The following is a 16,837-nucleotide window of genomic DNA, read 5'->3' on the forward strand; positions in this document are numbered from 1 at the left end:
TGTCACACCTGAAAGGCTTCTCAGTGCAAATGTACTATTCATCCACTTGCTGAGTCATTGGCAAGCCTCCAACACTGTGACAGAAAACCTGCTTAAATATACACCGCAATACCTGTTAAATCCTGTTGAGGTCAGCAGAGAACAAAATCAACACAAAAATGTATGCACAAAGAAAACTGATTTTTTTAGCTTTGTGGGGACTTTTATTGAGAGCCGAGAGCCACCAAGCACATCAGGGGAGTCTCTAGGACTTCCAGCATTTTGGTCCCCATGAAATTTTCTGACCCACAAAGATTGAAAAACAAGAACACACGCACACACACACACACACACACACACACACACACACACACACACACACACACACACACTTTTCTCACACTCCTGAGCAAACTCTCAGTTCACACTACTCTAACTCAAAACCTTCCTCCCCCTCCTCTCTCTCTCTCTAGCAGTCTCTCGGCCCTCCCACTCGCTCTCCCTCCCTCCTCAGAGGATCAGCTCTGTCTCTCTCTGCACTTGTCTCTTCAGTCAAGGAGAAACTAATTGGAGGAAAGAATAGAAGAAAGGAGCTGTTGGAAAACTAAACGAACCAAAACTTTAATTCTCTACAGCATGCCACAAAAAGGTAAGTTTGCTCTCTCTTTTTTTTCTCTGTCTCTCCCTCTCCATCTCTCTCTTCTCTATCTCTATCAGTTTGATGATGAAGTTAAAAAGTTACTGTTTGTCAGCAGATGAGACCAAGTTGGTTAAGTGTGGAACCTGAAAAAGAGAAAGTGAAGATTAAAATGTTTCTGTTCAGAAAGAAAGTTAAAGGAAATCAAGAGCAGTTTAGAATTTCTAAATTTAGAAATAACAACTGAACAACTTAGCAGCTTTAAGAACAGACAAACAAAAGAAAAGGATAAGCAAAGAAGGAACAGTTGACAGGTCTGAGGGACAGAATAACAAAAAAGAATGAGGAAGGAAGAGAGAAAGTTTTCTGATCACTTTTCTGCCTCTCTGGTGCCTGAAAGGTTTTATGAAGACAAAGGTTCAAAAAGACAAAGAGAGCAAAAGTGGTAAAAGTTTGAATTTATCTTGAAATTATTCAAATGCAATGTGCTAAAATGATGTAGTAAAAATCTAATAACTGCATTATTGACCAATTTATCCCAAACTTGAAATTTTTTGTTATCGAAATTTAAGATTAACAGAAGCTTATGTTTAGTTTCTGAGAAATGCTGAATTTATTATTATTATTATTATTATTATTATTATTATTATTATTATTATTATTATTATTATTATTATTATTATTATTACATTGAATCACAGGGTCCACCTTGAGAAAAAAGTAAAAACAAAAGAATACATGCATTGATGACTACCTAAATAAACTGCATTGCCCAGTCACCTCTCCATAATATTGGTAGCCTAACATAAAAATTACATTTGTGTTAACATTCTGAATACTGAATCGGCTTCACATATATACAGTTTTGTCGTATTTGCAACTTCAAGCCCTAGAAATGTAACATGTATAGACTAGCTGTAAAGACATTGATTTGTTTATGAACAGCATCTTTAACATTTACCAAGTATTGTTAGTGTTACAGATATAGACAGTTTTTCTTATCCTTCATTAATTTCAGTGATTGGTTTTTCAAAGTCAAAGACCTTCGCCCAGTCCAGGGTCGGGCAGCAGAGCTTAGTACGGGTTATGTTCCGCCTATCCCCGCGGAGGAGACAACATGCTGACTGAGCTTAGCACTAAAAAACAAAAAGTGACGCTGCGCTGCTGCCGCTCATTGATCTCATCAACTGTGAGTGATGCGGATTATTATCAGCTCAGAGCTGCTGGATCATGCCAGCTGGCAGGAAGATGACAGTATTTGGAGATTTTCTTAAGATTCAATAAACTAAAAATAAATGAAGGTGAACCTTCTTTTATTTTTAGTCTATTGACCATCTCTGAAATCTACTCTGAGAATGTTTGGACTTAGAGATCCATTCAGACCTCATCTATTGTATTACATAACTCATTTCCATGTCTAAATTCTGATATGACAAAATTGCGGATGTTATATGAGCCCCAATGATCATTAACTTCAAGTGAACACTTTTCTTAAATTCGTTTTCAAATATTCCGCACCAGCCTGTGTCTTTTTACCCGAACGGTGTGGATATGAACTTTATAAAAACATTAAATTAATTTAAAGCCGGCATATGTTAGTTCCATTAATGTCGGCTTCATTCATACAGACACTTCATTATATATATATATATATATATATATATATATATATATATATATATATATATATATATATATATATATATATATATATATATATAGGCTTAATAAAATATAGGTGTTAGTTGTAGAGCAGCTGTTTCTTTAGTTGGTATTTAAACTGAACATAATGACGGTCCGTGGCTGTAAATCAATTTACGACTTACCCTCATCAGCTTTTTAAACCGATTAAATTATCTGGTTATCCAGTGATGGCCCTCCTTTATTTCTTTTGAGTTGAACTCAGGAGGCCTAGACTAAAATTGAGCGAGTGTTGGAAAGGCCTGTATGCTGATAAAAATAAAATAAAAGAAAAAAATGTAATTTTGATATTGAATCACATTCATAAATTCCTAATCAGAAAAATCCGTCTGCTCTAAGTGTAATACAATACATGCTCTTTGGAGTGGGGGCTTTTTAAATTTCAAAGCCAGCCTGTATACAAGACAATAAAGTTGGTCTAAATTGATTATCTAATTAAGTTAGGCGTTAATTAACGTCGTAATTAAATCGAAACCAATTAACCGCACGATTAATCAGACCGGAATGAATCCATCCAACATGTGAATTTGAAACATTTCATTTTTTGTGTGTCAGGGATGGGGCCGATAGCGGAGCGGGCTGCTCTCATGTGCCATATGTTCTCAGGGAGACACGAGATTTACTCCAAGTGCACAAACGCCTCTGTATCTGCCGCGCGCGCACCTGAGCCACACACACACACACACACACACACACACACACACACACACACACACACACACACACACACGTTACATTACATTAGTGGAGAAGACAAGCCATACCACTGAGAAGTTATATTATTATTATTTTAATAAAGATGAATCAGACTTGTTTCCTTCCTTTTTAGATTTTTTAAAAATTCATTCATTCCCTAAATACAACTTTTTTTTGTTAAAACATGTCACAATGTGGAAAATCGATCGCGTAAAGTTGACCTCTTCATCTAAACATGGTTATTTTTCCTTCTTTGAAGTGTAGTGGACAGATCTCCCAAATATATTGATAATAGCCGACATATAATCTTGAGTAGAATGCAAGAACAAACTGTAAGAACAAATCGAGGAGCATAAGCAACATTTAGAGCTTGACTTTGAACTTCTGAATTCAGCTGATTTAACTTTTATCTTTGCGTAAAACATTAGTGCAGAGAGGGCGGAAAAACATACTCATAAAAGTGTGTTTATAATATACAGACATTTAAATAGGCCGCACAAAACGCCACAAATAAAAGCTACTTTAATATAGAAACGGAGAGTTTTCCAGACTTTACCATTTATTCTACTGAAACGCTCATACTTACATAATACATTGTTCGTTAAGTGCTTCGAAATATGAAGACATGACAATTTTATTGAACAGTTATCAGAGATGGTGATATTGATGTGTTTTCCAAATCCCCGTTAAATGTTTACAAGGGTTATTACATATTATTACGATAACTGTATTATTGATATAGCCTAATAATAATAACATACTCTTATCTTAATAATAATAATACTAATACTAATAATAATAATAATAATAATAATAATAATAATAATAATAATAATAATAATAATAATAATTATTATTATTATTATTATTATTAGTGTTATTCCTATATGAACACGCAGTCTCAGTCTTTAAAGTAGAGTAAATCAGCGGCACTAGCTGGAGTTTTTGCGGCAACAGCACTCCTCTCTCGGCTCTTTTCTCTTCATATCAGCGCGCTGAATGCGGCTGAATGAAACTTTTATATTGTCATCAGTGTGTTCAACAGAACTCCTTTATGTCAGTTGTACTGGTCAAATTGGGCTCCCCGCCGTGGTTTTGTAACGCTGGTTTTTTAACGAGCCGCAACTAACGAGGCAACGACACCAAAATCCCGCCGACACACAAAGGCGGGCGGGTATTTACCGAGCAGAGCTGTTGCTCCGCTCCTCCAGCTCTTTGTCTATTTTCAGATAGAGAAAAGCGCTGAGTTATAGCGGGGGACAAGGTGCCTATAGCCTGCCTGGGTGTGTGTTTGTTCCTGTGTGGACCTGCTTCATGTTCATTATGCAGGTTGTTAATGACAAGAGCCCCAGAAAAGGAGAAGCTTTGAAGTCTTTTTGGTTAACTGCTTTTAAACTAACCAAAAAGGCCTTGGTTTTTGAGAACTGGGATGAAGTGAGAAAAAATATGCATGTCTATACATAACTGAATGTCATGTACTTTCTACATTAATGACTACACATAGTTAAACTAGTCATCCTGCAATGCCTAATCATCTCTCCATAACAATGCACTGAAAATTTTTTGAAAATGAAAAAGTTTTTGAAAACTTGGAAACATGGATTATTATTATAAAGTGGGGGTCAACCAGCGAGATGAAGTTTCACCTGTTTCAAATACAAACATTTAAAAAATTACCATTTTCCTTGAATGTAGTGCATGTGATCTGCATTTTCTGCTTTATTTTGATACTGCCCAAATTCAAGTTGATTTGAAAATAAAATAAAAAAAGAATGGAATGTAAAATAAAATATGTGACTGATAACAGACAAAATTACCTGTTAAATGATTTGCAGTGTGGCAGCCTTGTAGGAATTACAAATATTGTGTAAAAGCACCAAACTAATTAAAATTTTGCTTTGTATATGTTGACCCAAGACTTTACATAATGTTGTACTTACCATTTTATGCACAAAAATGTAGAGATTAAAATATTATTAAGAATCTTTACTGCCTTTTAATATACTTATGTCTTAGAAATATATTATGACTGCACATCGTTACCTGTCAATCATAACAATAATATATTTTTTAAATCAAAGACAAATGCAATGACCAGAATTTATTTTTAAAAAAGTGATTAATTTGGCTCAGTTCCAGCAGACTTGGGCTATGTTCTGGCCCCCATGTAGCTCCACCAATCTGAGGTTTAGTTCAGAGGTAGTTAAGATTAGGGTCAGAAGTCAAGGTTGAGGTTAGTGTGAGGAAATACTAACAGTGGAAATAGATGAATAAACTACCTTACGAAGGAGATCCCCACACCGAGTCTTGAACTGGAGCCTCCCAGGTCATAGACGACTGCGCTGACTACTGAGCTAAAACATTACACATTGCCTCATTGCAGACAGACCTCTACGTATTTATACCCCCATAACACAGAGACAGCACACTGTGTAACATGTAGGGAAGAACTTCAAAGGCGATTCTTGCTTTGCACTTTTCATTTATTGTCTATTTTTTCAACCTAACTTTGTGGAAAGGAGAAGGGATACAACACGTTATGGAGAGTCCCTTAGGAGCACTTTGCTTGTGTCAGTAGCTCAGCTTTATCTGGGGAACACCCTCAACTCCAGGAGTGATGCCCAAATTAGGAAATGTGCGTTATGTAGCAGGTTGATGTGACTCTCCTCATAGAGACCTGCTCATAGATATAACAGTGGAGCAGAAGACATAGACTGAGATAGCGATGTAACCGACCTGTGCGCTGGTATTTGACATAGTTTTTTTTCTTCCTGAAAACAAATCATTTAAAAAATATTTGTATGAAACAAATATTCATAAAAAACCCACTATTTGTGCTTTGCCGAATAAAGTATTCGGGCACACCCCTAGAAAATAGTCAGCATTTTTAGCTCCCTAGACAGTGTCAATAATAATTTCAAGACCAACCGTTTTAGATAAGAGTTTACACAGGTGATATGATCATTTATTGCTAATCTGAATTTGGAGACAAAAGAAATCACAGTTTAAAGTAAATACTGTGTCACTCTGCTGGTTACTCACCTTTAATGTGTTCTCTATTGAGGAAGTTTTCTTCCTTGTGTCTGCAGTCAAAGGGACCGATCTTGTCGTCAAGATATCAAGCTGCACTAGTTAGGAGGTCAAGACACATCAAGAAGTTACTGTAACTCTGTATGAGAAAAGTAATGATTAAAATCTCAAAATTCTAAACTGGTCATACTGCAATGTCAATTAATCGCATGAGTAATCCTTTGGACAGATTAAAACAGTGGTTTACACTTGGAGCACTGCAATAGGTGCAACTTCCAGGTTCTTTGCAATAAAACACATCTAATCTTTTTTTGTCTTTTTTTTGCAAAGCTGGACGAAAGAAATAGACTTTTAAAATCGAATCAAACTAAGATTAATGTGAAAAATTAAGCTTTTTGCAGTGACTGGTGCAAATGAAGAACAGTTATATGTTTTGGAGCATTATTTTTTTTTGGGGGGGGGGGGGGGGATTCACAATAGGGGACCTTACTCCACCAGGACATCACAATTATTATCAGTAATTTTAAAGTGATTTAGAAATGGTCAGCCCAGTCGCTAGAATAAAATGTTGGCATTGTACGTTTCTGCAAACCATGGATACGTTGAATCTCTATGTTTCAATGTGTTTACAGTTTTTCACAGTTGCTAAGACACATTTCTTGAAAGCTTCCACCCTTTTCTCAAAACTGTAAACACAAAACCCAATTTTCAAACTATGCTTACTAAACCTCTGATTCTTCTTGCAAAATCAAACAATCACCTCAAAACAGTTTTATCTGTGCTCAAAATCAACAGTGTTTTCAGATCATACACACAGCCAGTCAAAATAAAAACACTACTGAGCATTCATTACACACTACAACAAAAAATGGAAAACACAGTGTTCAGGGCATGTAGCTCCAGAAAAAAAATGTTTATTGTTTATAATACAGTAAATGCATTTTGCATTTTCCAAAGGAAATATTCACAACTCAGTGACACAGTTTACATATCGCATAATGTAAGTACTGCAAGCAATACAGTACTGAATGTCTGTGGATTCAGCACTTGCATACAGTAAAAATACTGTACTGCAGAAGGCCAAAGGACAAAGACAAAATGTAAATGAAAGGCACATTACAGTACACTGCAAATGTCACTGCAAAATCAAAGTCAACAAGTGATTCATTCAGCCTTAGCATCATGTCTTTGTGCTGGGTCAGGCCAGAGGATTTCATCTACAATGTTCTCCTAAGCCAGGCAATGGGGGAAAAACCCTCTGGTGTGCCACATCCAGCCTTGGCAAGACTCCACACCTATGTCACCACAGGCCAATTCCATGGTCTCCAGATTTTCCCTGGTATAGGGTTTTCTGTCATAGACCTTCCACTGCCATACACAGAAAAACTCGTCTATTGGGTTGAGGAATGGGGAGTATGGTGGAAGGCAAACATTTATGAATTGCTGGTTGATGTTGAGCCACTCCTGTATAAGGACACTGTGGTGAAAATTGACATTGTGCGAAACTATGATGTAGACATGATCCTGCTCCTCACGCCCAAACAAGACATCCTGAAGACCATCCAGAAATGGAAAAAGATGGGTGTTATATGGCCCTAAGGTGGCATGACTGTGGAGAACCCCACAATTACTTATGGCTGCACAAAGTGTTGCCTTCAGGGACCCATTGGTCAATTATCTTCCTGCCTAACCTCCTCTGTGTCAGACTTAACCCATCTTCATCCGCAAAAATGTATTCATGGGGGTTTTCCATGCAATCCAATTCAAACACTCTCTGTTTGTAACAATTGATATAGCTTTCTAAGTGCTACAGAAAGATAGACCTATGCGGTAGTGATGAACTGAAACATCTATATAGTAAATTTTCAACGACCAAAAAAGCAAAAAACAAACAAAAAAACTGTTCTCTTCTCTGCATCTCCTGATTATGGTGGCCACAGAGAATCTGCTGATATTGTGTCTTTGTCCTGCTTCCCTCACTGCCATTCCATGAACAAGAACATGGTCTATCTTGGTCTTGCTCTTCCTCATCCTCATCCTCTTTCTCCTTGTCCACCACCTCTTACACACACTCTTTCTCCTCTGCTTCTCAGATTGTTTCCATCCATTGTTGGTATCAACCTTCAACTCACCTGTGCCGCCTGTGGACTCTGAACTGACTTATATTGGTTTCATGACATCATTAGCAACAAGTGTGAACAAAGTGTGAACAATTTAGAGTCATAGTATGTAAGCTATGACATTTGTGCTGTAATTGTGTTTAATATCTGCTACCTGTGGTCACTATTATGCATCAGAAGTGTATCACAATGTAAATTTGTTTGAGTGAATGAGAATGTGTTTAGAATTTTGCAAAAAGAGTACATCAGATCTGCACATTGTGTCTTACTAGGTAAAAGGTTTTGCTAAAAGAGTGATCGATTAAATAGATGGGTTCAGGCCACTGAGCATTTGGTTTTGGAAAATGGGGTTTTGTGTTTTAGCAGTTCAGAAAAACTGTATCATACTAACATTTCTACAATAAGTATCATAGGGAAAGTCATGTAGTTCAGATGACATCTATATAAACTCACCTCCATGTTAGGAGGAAGATGGTTGGGTGGTTAGCTAGGAGGTTGCACAAAGTTCGAAAAGAATCAAAGCAGCAGAGACCACTGCTCACTCCCCATTTGAACTGACAAAACCAAATATTTTTAGCGAGACATTGGGACATTTACAGCTGTTTTTCTGATGACGAAACCAGGTATTTTGACCTAAACCATGATCTTTTCCTAACCCTAATCAACCAAAGGTTAGGCTTAGGTTTTTGTGCCAAAGCCTAACCCAACCTTAATGACAGTGTAGTCACAACATAAAACATAATTATTCAACTGAGAACAGCCATTTAATGCAGCATAAAAGGTCACGTGAAAAGCATCAAACACAATCAACATTGAAACGTAGAGATTCACTGTATCTGTGGTTTGCAGAAAATGTACAATGCCAACATTTTATTCTTGCGATTGGGTTGAAATTACACAGAATATGGAAATTCTGCATCATTGTGACCAAATATGTGATAATTATTATTATTGAATTCACAACATTTTTATTCAATAGTATCTCAAGCCTAATTTTCTACTTTTTTAATCTCTTTGCCTGTATTGTCTAACAAGTTTGTGCTAAATTTCTATAGAGACCCAAACTTTTCAAAATTAAATCAAAGACTTTTCAATTAAATCAATCGAGCAAAAAAATATATTTTTGGTCATAATTATATGATCCCCCCCCCCCCCCCCCCCCTTTGTAGCAGGTGAGTTTCAATTCATCATCACCAAGCTCTAGGGGCTATCAGAAGGTGATACCAAATCAGATATAAATAAATCACGTTTTAGCTTTATTGCTTAGTTTATTAACAAAAACAAGCCCTCCACTGTGTTTGATGTAAAGCTGCACTGCTTTTCAGTTTGTGTCTGCAAGTCTAAGAAATGGACACCCAGTCTGCGCTCATAACTTTAATTCTGTCCAGACAGTGTCTCAACATGTTTTTCTATAGTTTCACTATTTCCTCCATATCCCTACAAACACATTTTAAAAGAAAGGAATTTATGTTTTCTATTTTTCGCTGTTGAAAATTCATCTCCTTTGGAGATCCAGGAGGATACTTTCTCTAACTTTACTCTTCAGTTCAAAAACAAACATCAAATGCTTCTTAAAATGATGGACAATGTGGGAAAACACTGACCAGAAATTATAATGCTTAGGATTTTTTCCAGGTTCCACATTTTACTTATTTATCAGTTGTAACTGACCATGTCTAGGGACAAATGTGTGTGTGTGATGTCTTGTCTATGCATGTACTGTCCATTATAATACATTCAAAGAGGATTCCTCTGTTTGTACAGATTACAGAAGTCAAACAAGCTGGGAGACTGGAGTGGCCTCCATGATGCAAAACAGTGAGTTACATCTCAACATTATATATTGCTACAATCATGTATTGTTTTACTGTCACTGTATCTATACCAGTGCAATGAATACATGTATTTCATATATCATCAACAGCTTGATAAACAGACAGATTTAAGCCCAAAGTGTTTTCATAATAAATGTATGTATTTAAACAAACAACACATTCTTCCATACCAATCCACATAAAATACTCCAGCTGAGAACTACCACGTCAAATTAAATCAAACATTAACCAAACCAATATTTGTCTGTGGGACTTAGTTATCCTCTCAGGCAGGGCTTACTCCCAGGTTGTGTGTAGCCTCCAACAAGCCTGACACATACGAGCAAAACATTCTACCAATCTGAATCATCTGGAACCCGAAAACCCACATTGACCATTTAATGGAGACTGTTTGAAGTGCTTAACAGTAGAGGTCGTTATGGGCCTGATTACAAACAGTCACGGAAAACCTAAATTGCGCATAGATTAAATAAAAAAATTTGGAGGTAAACACCAACCTGACAAGCTGAATTCAGAGCAAATAAACCATGACACATTTACCTAACAAAATAAAATGTGGAGTAAAATGTTTGAAGATCCTTTGGCGCTCACTGGAACTGATTACATATTATGATTATCAGTGAGCTCTTCAAACAAGTTCTTGCTAATCTGGAAAGCTATGTATAATGTGCATTCTGTACATTTCAGTCTATTTATAGTTTTGGCATATGGTGCCATGATGTGATTATGTATAATAGTTGATTCAATGAATGATGTCAGTCTGTAGTGTAATCTGATTGGTCGACGTGGGTCAACCAACCTATTTAAGATGGTTTATCCTTTTGTCTTGTAAAATAACCTAATGAAGGTCTGCTTACCAAAATGTTGTCCCCATTAAATCTGTTCCAATTGCAAGGGAAGAAGACAATGTGTGTAGTTCTTTGTTCTACTATAATCTGGAATTTTTAAAAATGAAACAAAAACAAGCAACAGCATAGATGCACTTGAGATCACAAGACTGCAACCTACTATCGTTCCATTTCATAAGTGACTGTCATTTAGGCCCATCTGAATTAAAGTGAATAAGACAAAATAAAATATGTGTTGACATTAAACAATACTTTATACTTTTATTTAATTTATTACAACTTTGGTATTTACATGCCAAGATTCCAGATTTACATGCAAGATTTCTGTGTTTATGTTAACTCCCCACAAGTTGTAGCTTTGTGGGGTGGAAACATACTTTCAGAGATGTGTTGTTTCTTCTGAAATGAAATCCATGTCTATTCAATGACATTAAAAGATTGGGGGTGAGGCAAAAGCATGAGTCTGTCATTGTCCACATCTTACTTATCTGAGTCTGAATCAACAACAAAAGCTGTCATATGAGGGTGAATGACAGGAACAGGAAAGTCCAGATTTTTAAAAAGTTGCTGAAACTCACCATCCTCCAGTCTCCTCACAGACTCACCTAGTGTCTTAAGAAGTGGGAAAAGCAAAATATCATTATCACTGCTCAAACCTGGAATATTGCTAACCAGATGTGTGAAAAGAAAATGAAATATAACGTAAAGTATACATGTTTGTCTCTGAGTTTGCCTGCATTGTTCCTGTGTGCGACTTAGGCTTTTTAGAATTTTTCACATTTTCATATCATAATTTCAGATTGGACCAGCTGTGCAGTCCATCATTCTCATTATCAGCAACAATAACATACTGAGACTGTACTCACCATTTTCATGGTAACATGGTGAGTACAATTTCATTATTACTGATAAGAATTATGGACAAAACTATAAAAATAAGACCCAAGTTGTAATAAACCGCAATTATCCTTTAATGTTTGCTTTAAAATGGATCAATACATTGAATTAAGACCTGTTGAGATACATTCTAAATGCCAATGTCCATCAAAAACTCTTCAATTATGTGCGTAAATATACCTCAAATATTATGTTTTATTTATTTTAATTTAAAAATGCGTTAAATCAAACTGCTGCACTGTTTAAATGGTACATGCAGTATATGGACTGTTGGGTGGGACTGACAATGAACTCCACCTGATTTCTTCTTTCTTACTGCGGGACAAGAGGTCCATGCTGTCTGCAGTGAAGGTGTGTGGATTTCTTCTCTCTCTGTGTCTTTGCTTGTTTCTTTGTCATGCATTTCTTCTCTGACCAATATCAATCCCACACAGCATTGCTTCTACCTCCTGCACTCATCTCACCCTGGATGCTGCTGTTGGATGAAAACCTGGGAACTGCTCTGAATGACTGAATGACTCATTTTTGTTTTGATGTGAAAGACAGCGGTGTGTTGGTCTTGTAATGTGCCGGTGAAGCATCCAGGAACACACTCAGAACAGTTTTTGGTTTGTGTTGGGCAGTAGCATTTGGTTGCAGGTAAAAGACAGACAGAGTGCTATTATCACATCAGCTCCATTTTAATCAATTCTAATTCCAAATAGTGAAAGTGGAGCAGCTGGAGGTCGTACCTGAAGGTGAACACTAATATTCATTTACTAAGATCATTAGTGAATGAAACACAGGTTACATTAGGAACTGACTGAAATGAAAGTGTGCTTCATGAGTGCTGACATTCTGTTCAGCATCCCTGTCTTATGTGTATGTGTGTGTGTATACATGGGTATACAGTATGTGTACATAAGAGAGATAGGCGATGTCTAGGTGACCTATTAAATGCATACTAGTTTGTGTAACAAGAGTTGAGTGGAATGTATTTTTGAATCTGGCTGGTGTCAGCTAAACACACAACCATGGAGTTAAGAGACTTGAAGCTAAAGGAGTGAAGAGAAGAGAAGTTTTTATGGAGGTTTTATAACAGCTCAGCAGGTCATGCTCTCAGCTGTTTCTCAGGCCATGTCCAATACTAACTTGAAAAACACATCTATGCACCTCCACTATGGGCTACCATTCCACTAATCCAGATTTTTTTCACAACTAAAAACAGAAATTTTTGAAAACACCCCAGAGTGCATGAATCCAAAATCGATGGAATCTTAGTTTTAGTGTAAACTTAAGAAAAATTGAACAAATTCATCAAATCATTGTCCGTTCACAAAATCCTGGTCAATGACCTGTTCACAGTCAGCTGATGTCTTTTTCCTGTCTTCGGGGTGTACCAGCAGAGAGCAGGTGTTCAGACTGAAAATGGCCCTGCATTAAACCAGCACAAGGTACTGCCTTTGTGGCAATGTGTTGCTTAAGGTACTGAATACTGTCCAGGAAGGCCTGTTCAAGTAAACAGATTTGTGAATCTGAAGGCTTGTCAGATGAATAAATGCTGCACATGGACTTATAATACCCAGAGATAGGGTTTTACTATTCAGGAAAGTCACAGTGACAATTATCTTATTTTTAGTCAAAACAAACTGTAGAGATATTTAGGGCCTGAGCATGAAAGTGCCATGTCCAATGGTCTCTGGCACTGAAAGTGGAAGGAGTCTATCCTAAGGATATTATAAGATTATTATTTATTTGTATTGTTCTTCAAAGCTTTTTTATTAAGGTGAATGCTGATAAGTATTCACACTAGGGGCCCAGTGGTCCCTGGCACTGAAAGTGCGTGGAACCTATTGTTTTTGTAGAGATTATTATTAGGGCCTAAACACAAAAGTGCCAGGGCCCAACTGTTGGTGGCACTGAAAGTGCAGGGAACCTGTTGTTTTTGTAGAGATTATTATTATTAGGGCCTGAGCATGAAAGTGCCAGGGCTCAACAGTCCCTGGCACTAAAAATGTGAGGGACCTATTGTTTTTGTAAAGATTATTATTATTTTCCCTCCATGCCATTGCATTTTTGAGGGGCTACGGATGTTTGAAAACTCATGAAAATTGGCACACAAGTCAGAACTGGTGAAAATCGCAAAGTTCTGTAGTGATTGGGTTCGGGTGTCGCCAGTGGGCTCCATAGCACCCCCAAATGGCATGACATGGTTGTAGCAAAATGGCTCAAGGGCACCCCGTAGAAAATTTCAAAGTCAAAGTCCCCACCTTTAATTCCGATGTAGATTTATGAAATTTGGCAGGCAGATGTATCATCTCCAGGCTTTAAAAAAAGTCTCTTGGAGCCATACCCTAAGTCCAACAGGAAGTCCGCCATTTTGAATATTGCAGTTGTGCATTTTTTTTTCGCAAAGTGAAACCATTGACAGGAGTTGTATTTTAACAAACTCCTCCTAGAGATTTAACCTGAGTGACTTCAAATTTGGTAGGTTACATCTAAAGACCTTTGTGATGCTACATTGCAAAGCTTTTTATATTTCATGGAATGCCCTTGGCGTGGCAAAAGATGTTTGGGGCAGTAAATAAGAAGTTGCTGTAACTCAATGTAACACTTTACATTGTCCCACATGTCAATATTTAGTCATAGTCATAGTGCCACCTACTGACAACAGGAAATCAGCCTTGTGTGACAAACATTATCCGACTTACATGAAATTTACATGGTGTGGTCTACACACAATATATATATATATATATTATATTGACATATACTTAGTGGGTGCTCTCTGGCACCACATAGTGGACACAGGAAGTGGTATTTAACTCCTTTGTGCAACGTCAGATATTCATGACAATGCATACACATGTCAGGCAACCTTCACTTATTGTATTGCTACATTAATGACCCACTTGGGTAGCACCGTCTACTGACAACAGGAAGCAAGCAAGTTCCTTTTATTTCAATGAAATTTGTAATGTGTGGTGTACATTTGACATACAGCAAAATATAAGGGTTTTCCACTGGCACTTTTGGCTCCACTGATTCAAACCATGCCATGTTGATTTGCGTTTCCATTACCAGTTTTACTGCACCAAGTTGGCGAGCCAAAGCGTGCCTGACCGGCCTCCAAATGGTTAGCAATGGCGACTCTCCGACTGCGGCCAACTCGTGACAATCCCCTTCTCCCTGTTTCTCCCCCTCAAACAAGCAGTGTTAAAAGACTCCATACATCTGTGTTGGAGACCAGAGAGACAGATATTTTTGAATGCCTGTGTTCAGCTCTCAGTATTTTGGTAGTTTCTAACTAAATCTCTGTGGTTTGGAGATTAGTTTCTTTCCTGTGTCCCTGTTTGTACTTTCAGATATCTCCTTTATTTTACTGTTTCCTGATCACTTTCAGTCGCATCAGAGCCATATTAAGTTACTGCAGATGAAAACATTTCCTGATGCTGACCTCTACATATTAAAAGCTTTTAAATAACAAAATAATGGGGGAATCTTATTGTGAAGAATATATGAGAAATTAAATTTGTCTATCCACTGTTTTACAGCTGCAGCTTTGAACCATGTTGCTTGGCAATAAAAGCACTTAGATTGCAGCACGCCCCGACGTGCACAAATGTGTGAGGGCTCAATCATCACTGCTTGCAGCTTTATTATTATTATTATTATTCCCCCACTCCATTGCATTTTTGAGGGCCTTGGGATGCTCGAAAACTCACAAAACTTTGCACCTATGTTCGAACTAGTAAATATTTTAATTAGTATAACAGTTGGGCTTGGGTGTAGTATTTCGGCTCTATATACAGTACAGACCAAAAGTTTGGACACACCTTCTCATTCAAAGAGTTTTCTTTATTTTCATGACTATGAAAATTGTAGATTCACACTGAAGGCATCAAAACTATGAATTAACACATGTGGAATTATATACTTAACAAAAAAGTGTGAAACAACTGAAAATATGTCTTATATTCTAGTTTCTTCAAAGTAGCCACCTTTTGCTTTGATTACTGCTTCGCACACTCTTGGCATTCTCTTGATGAGCTTCAAGAGGTAGTCACCTGAAATGGTCTTCCAACAGTCTTGAAGGAGTTCCCAGAGATGCTTAGCACTTGTTGGCCCTTTTGCCTTCACTCTGCGGTCCAGCTCACCCCAAACCATCTCGATTGGGTTCAGGTCCGGTGACTGTGGAGGCCAGGTCATCTGGCGCAGCACCCCATCACTCTCCTTCTTGGTCAAATAGCCCTTACACAGCCTGGAGGTGTGTTTGGGGTCATTGTGCTGTTGAAAAATAAATGATGGTCCAACTAAACGCAAACCGGATGGAATAGCATGCCGCTGCAAGCTGCTGTGGTAGCCATGCTGGTTCAGTATGCCTTCAATTTGGAATAAATCCCCAACAGTGTCACCAGCAAAGCACCCCCACACCATCACACCTCCTCCTCCATGCTTCACGGTGGGAACCAGGCATGTAGAGTCCATCTGTTCACCTTTTCTGCGTCGCACAAAGACACGGTGGTTGGAACCAAAGATCTCAAATTTGGACTCATCAGACCAAAGCACAGATTTCCACTGGTTTAATGTCCATTCCTTGTGTTCTTTAGCCCAAACAAGTCTCTTCTGCTTGTTGCCTGTCCTTAGCAGTGGTTTCCTAGCAGCTATTCAACCATGAAGGCCTGATTCACACAGTCTCCTCTTAACAGTTGTTCTAGAGATGTGTCTGCGTGGCATTGACCTGGTCTCTAATCTGAGCTGCTGTTAACCTGCGATGTCTGAGGCTGGTGACTCGGATGAACTTATCCTCCGCAGCAGAGGTGACTCTTGGTCTTCCTTTCCTGGGGCGGTCCTCATGTGAGCCAGTTTCTTTGTAGCGCTTGATGGTTTTTGCGACTGCACTTGGGGACACTTTCAAAGTTTTCCCAATTTTTCGGACTGACTGACCTTCAGTTCTTAAAGTAATGATGGCCACTCGTTTTTCTTTACTTAGCTGCTTTTTTCTTGCCATAATACAAATTCTAACAGTCTATTCAGTAGGACTATCAGCTGTGTATCCACCTGACTTCTGCACAACACAACTGATGGTCCCAACCCCATTTATAAGGCAAGAAA

The 16,837-nt window shown here is 37.8% G+C and overlaps 1 protein-coding gene across 1 annotated transcript in view; it reads left to right on the forward strand.

Moving 5' to 3' along the window:
* The first annotated feature begins 554 nt into the window (after nucleotides 1-554).
* The window catches only part of LOC122986457 (paired box protein Pax-6-like), a 44,170-nt gene continuing 27,887 nt past the window's right edge, over nucleotides 555-16,837 (forward strand). The window contains exons 1-2 of the mRNA XM_044357748.1: nucleotides 555-628; nucleotides 9,928-9,981. Coding sequence (XP_044213683.1) covers nucleotides 616-628; nucleotides 9,928-9,981 — 67 coding nt within the window. The 5' untranslated portion in view covers nucleotides 555-615. The remainder of the gene's footprint in view (nucleotides 629-9,927; nucleotides 9,982-16,837) is intronic.

This window comes from Thunnus albacares, chromosome 7 (genome assembly GCF_914725855.1).
Source record: "Thunnus albacares chromosome 7, fThuAlb1.1, whole genome shotgun sequence".
Taxonomy (NCBI): domain Eukaryota; kingdom Metazoa; phylum Chordata; class Actinopteri; order Scombriformes; family Scombridae; genus Thunnus; species Thunnus albacares.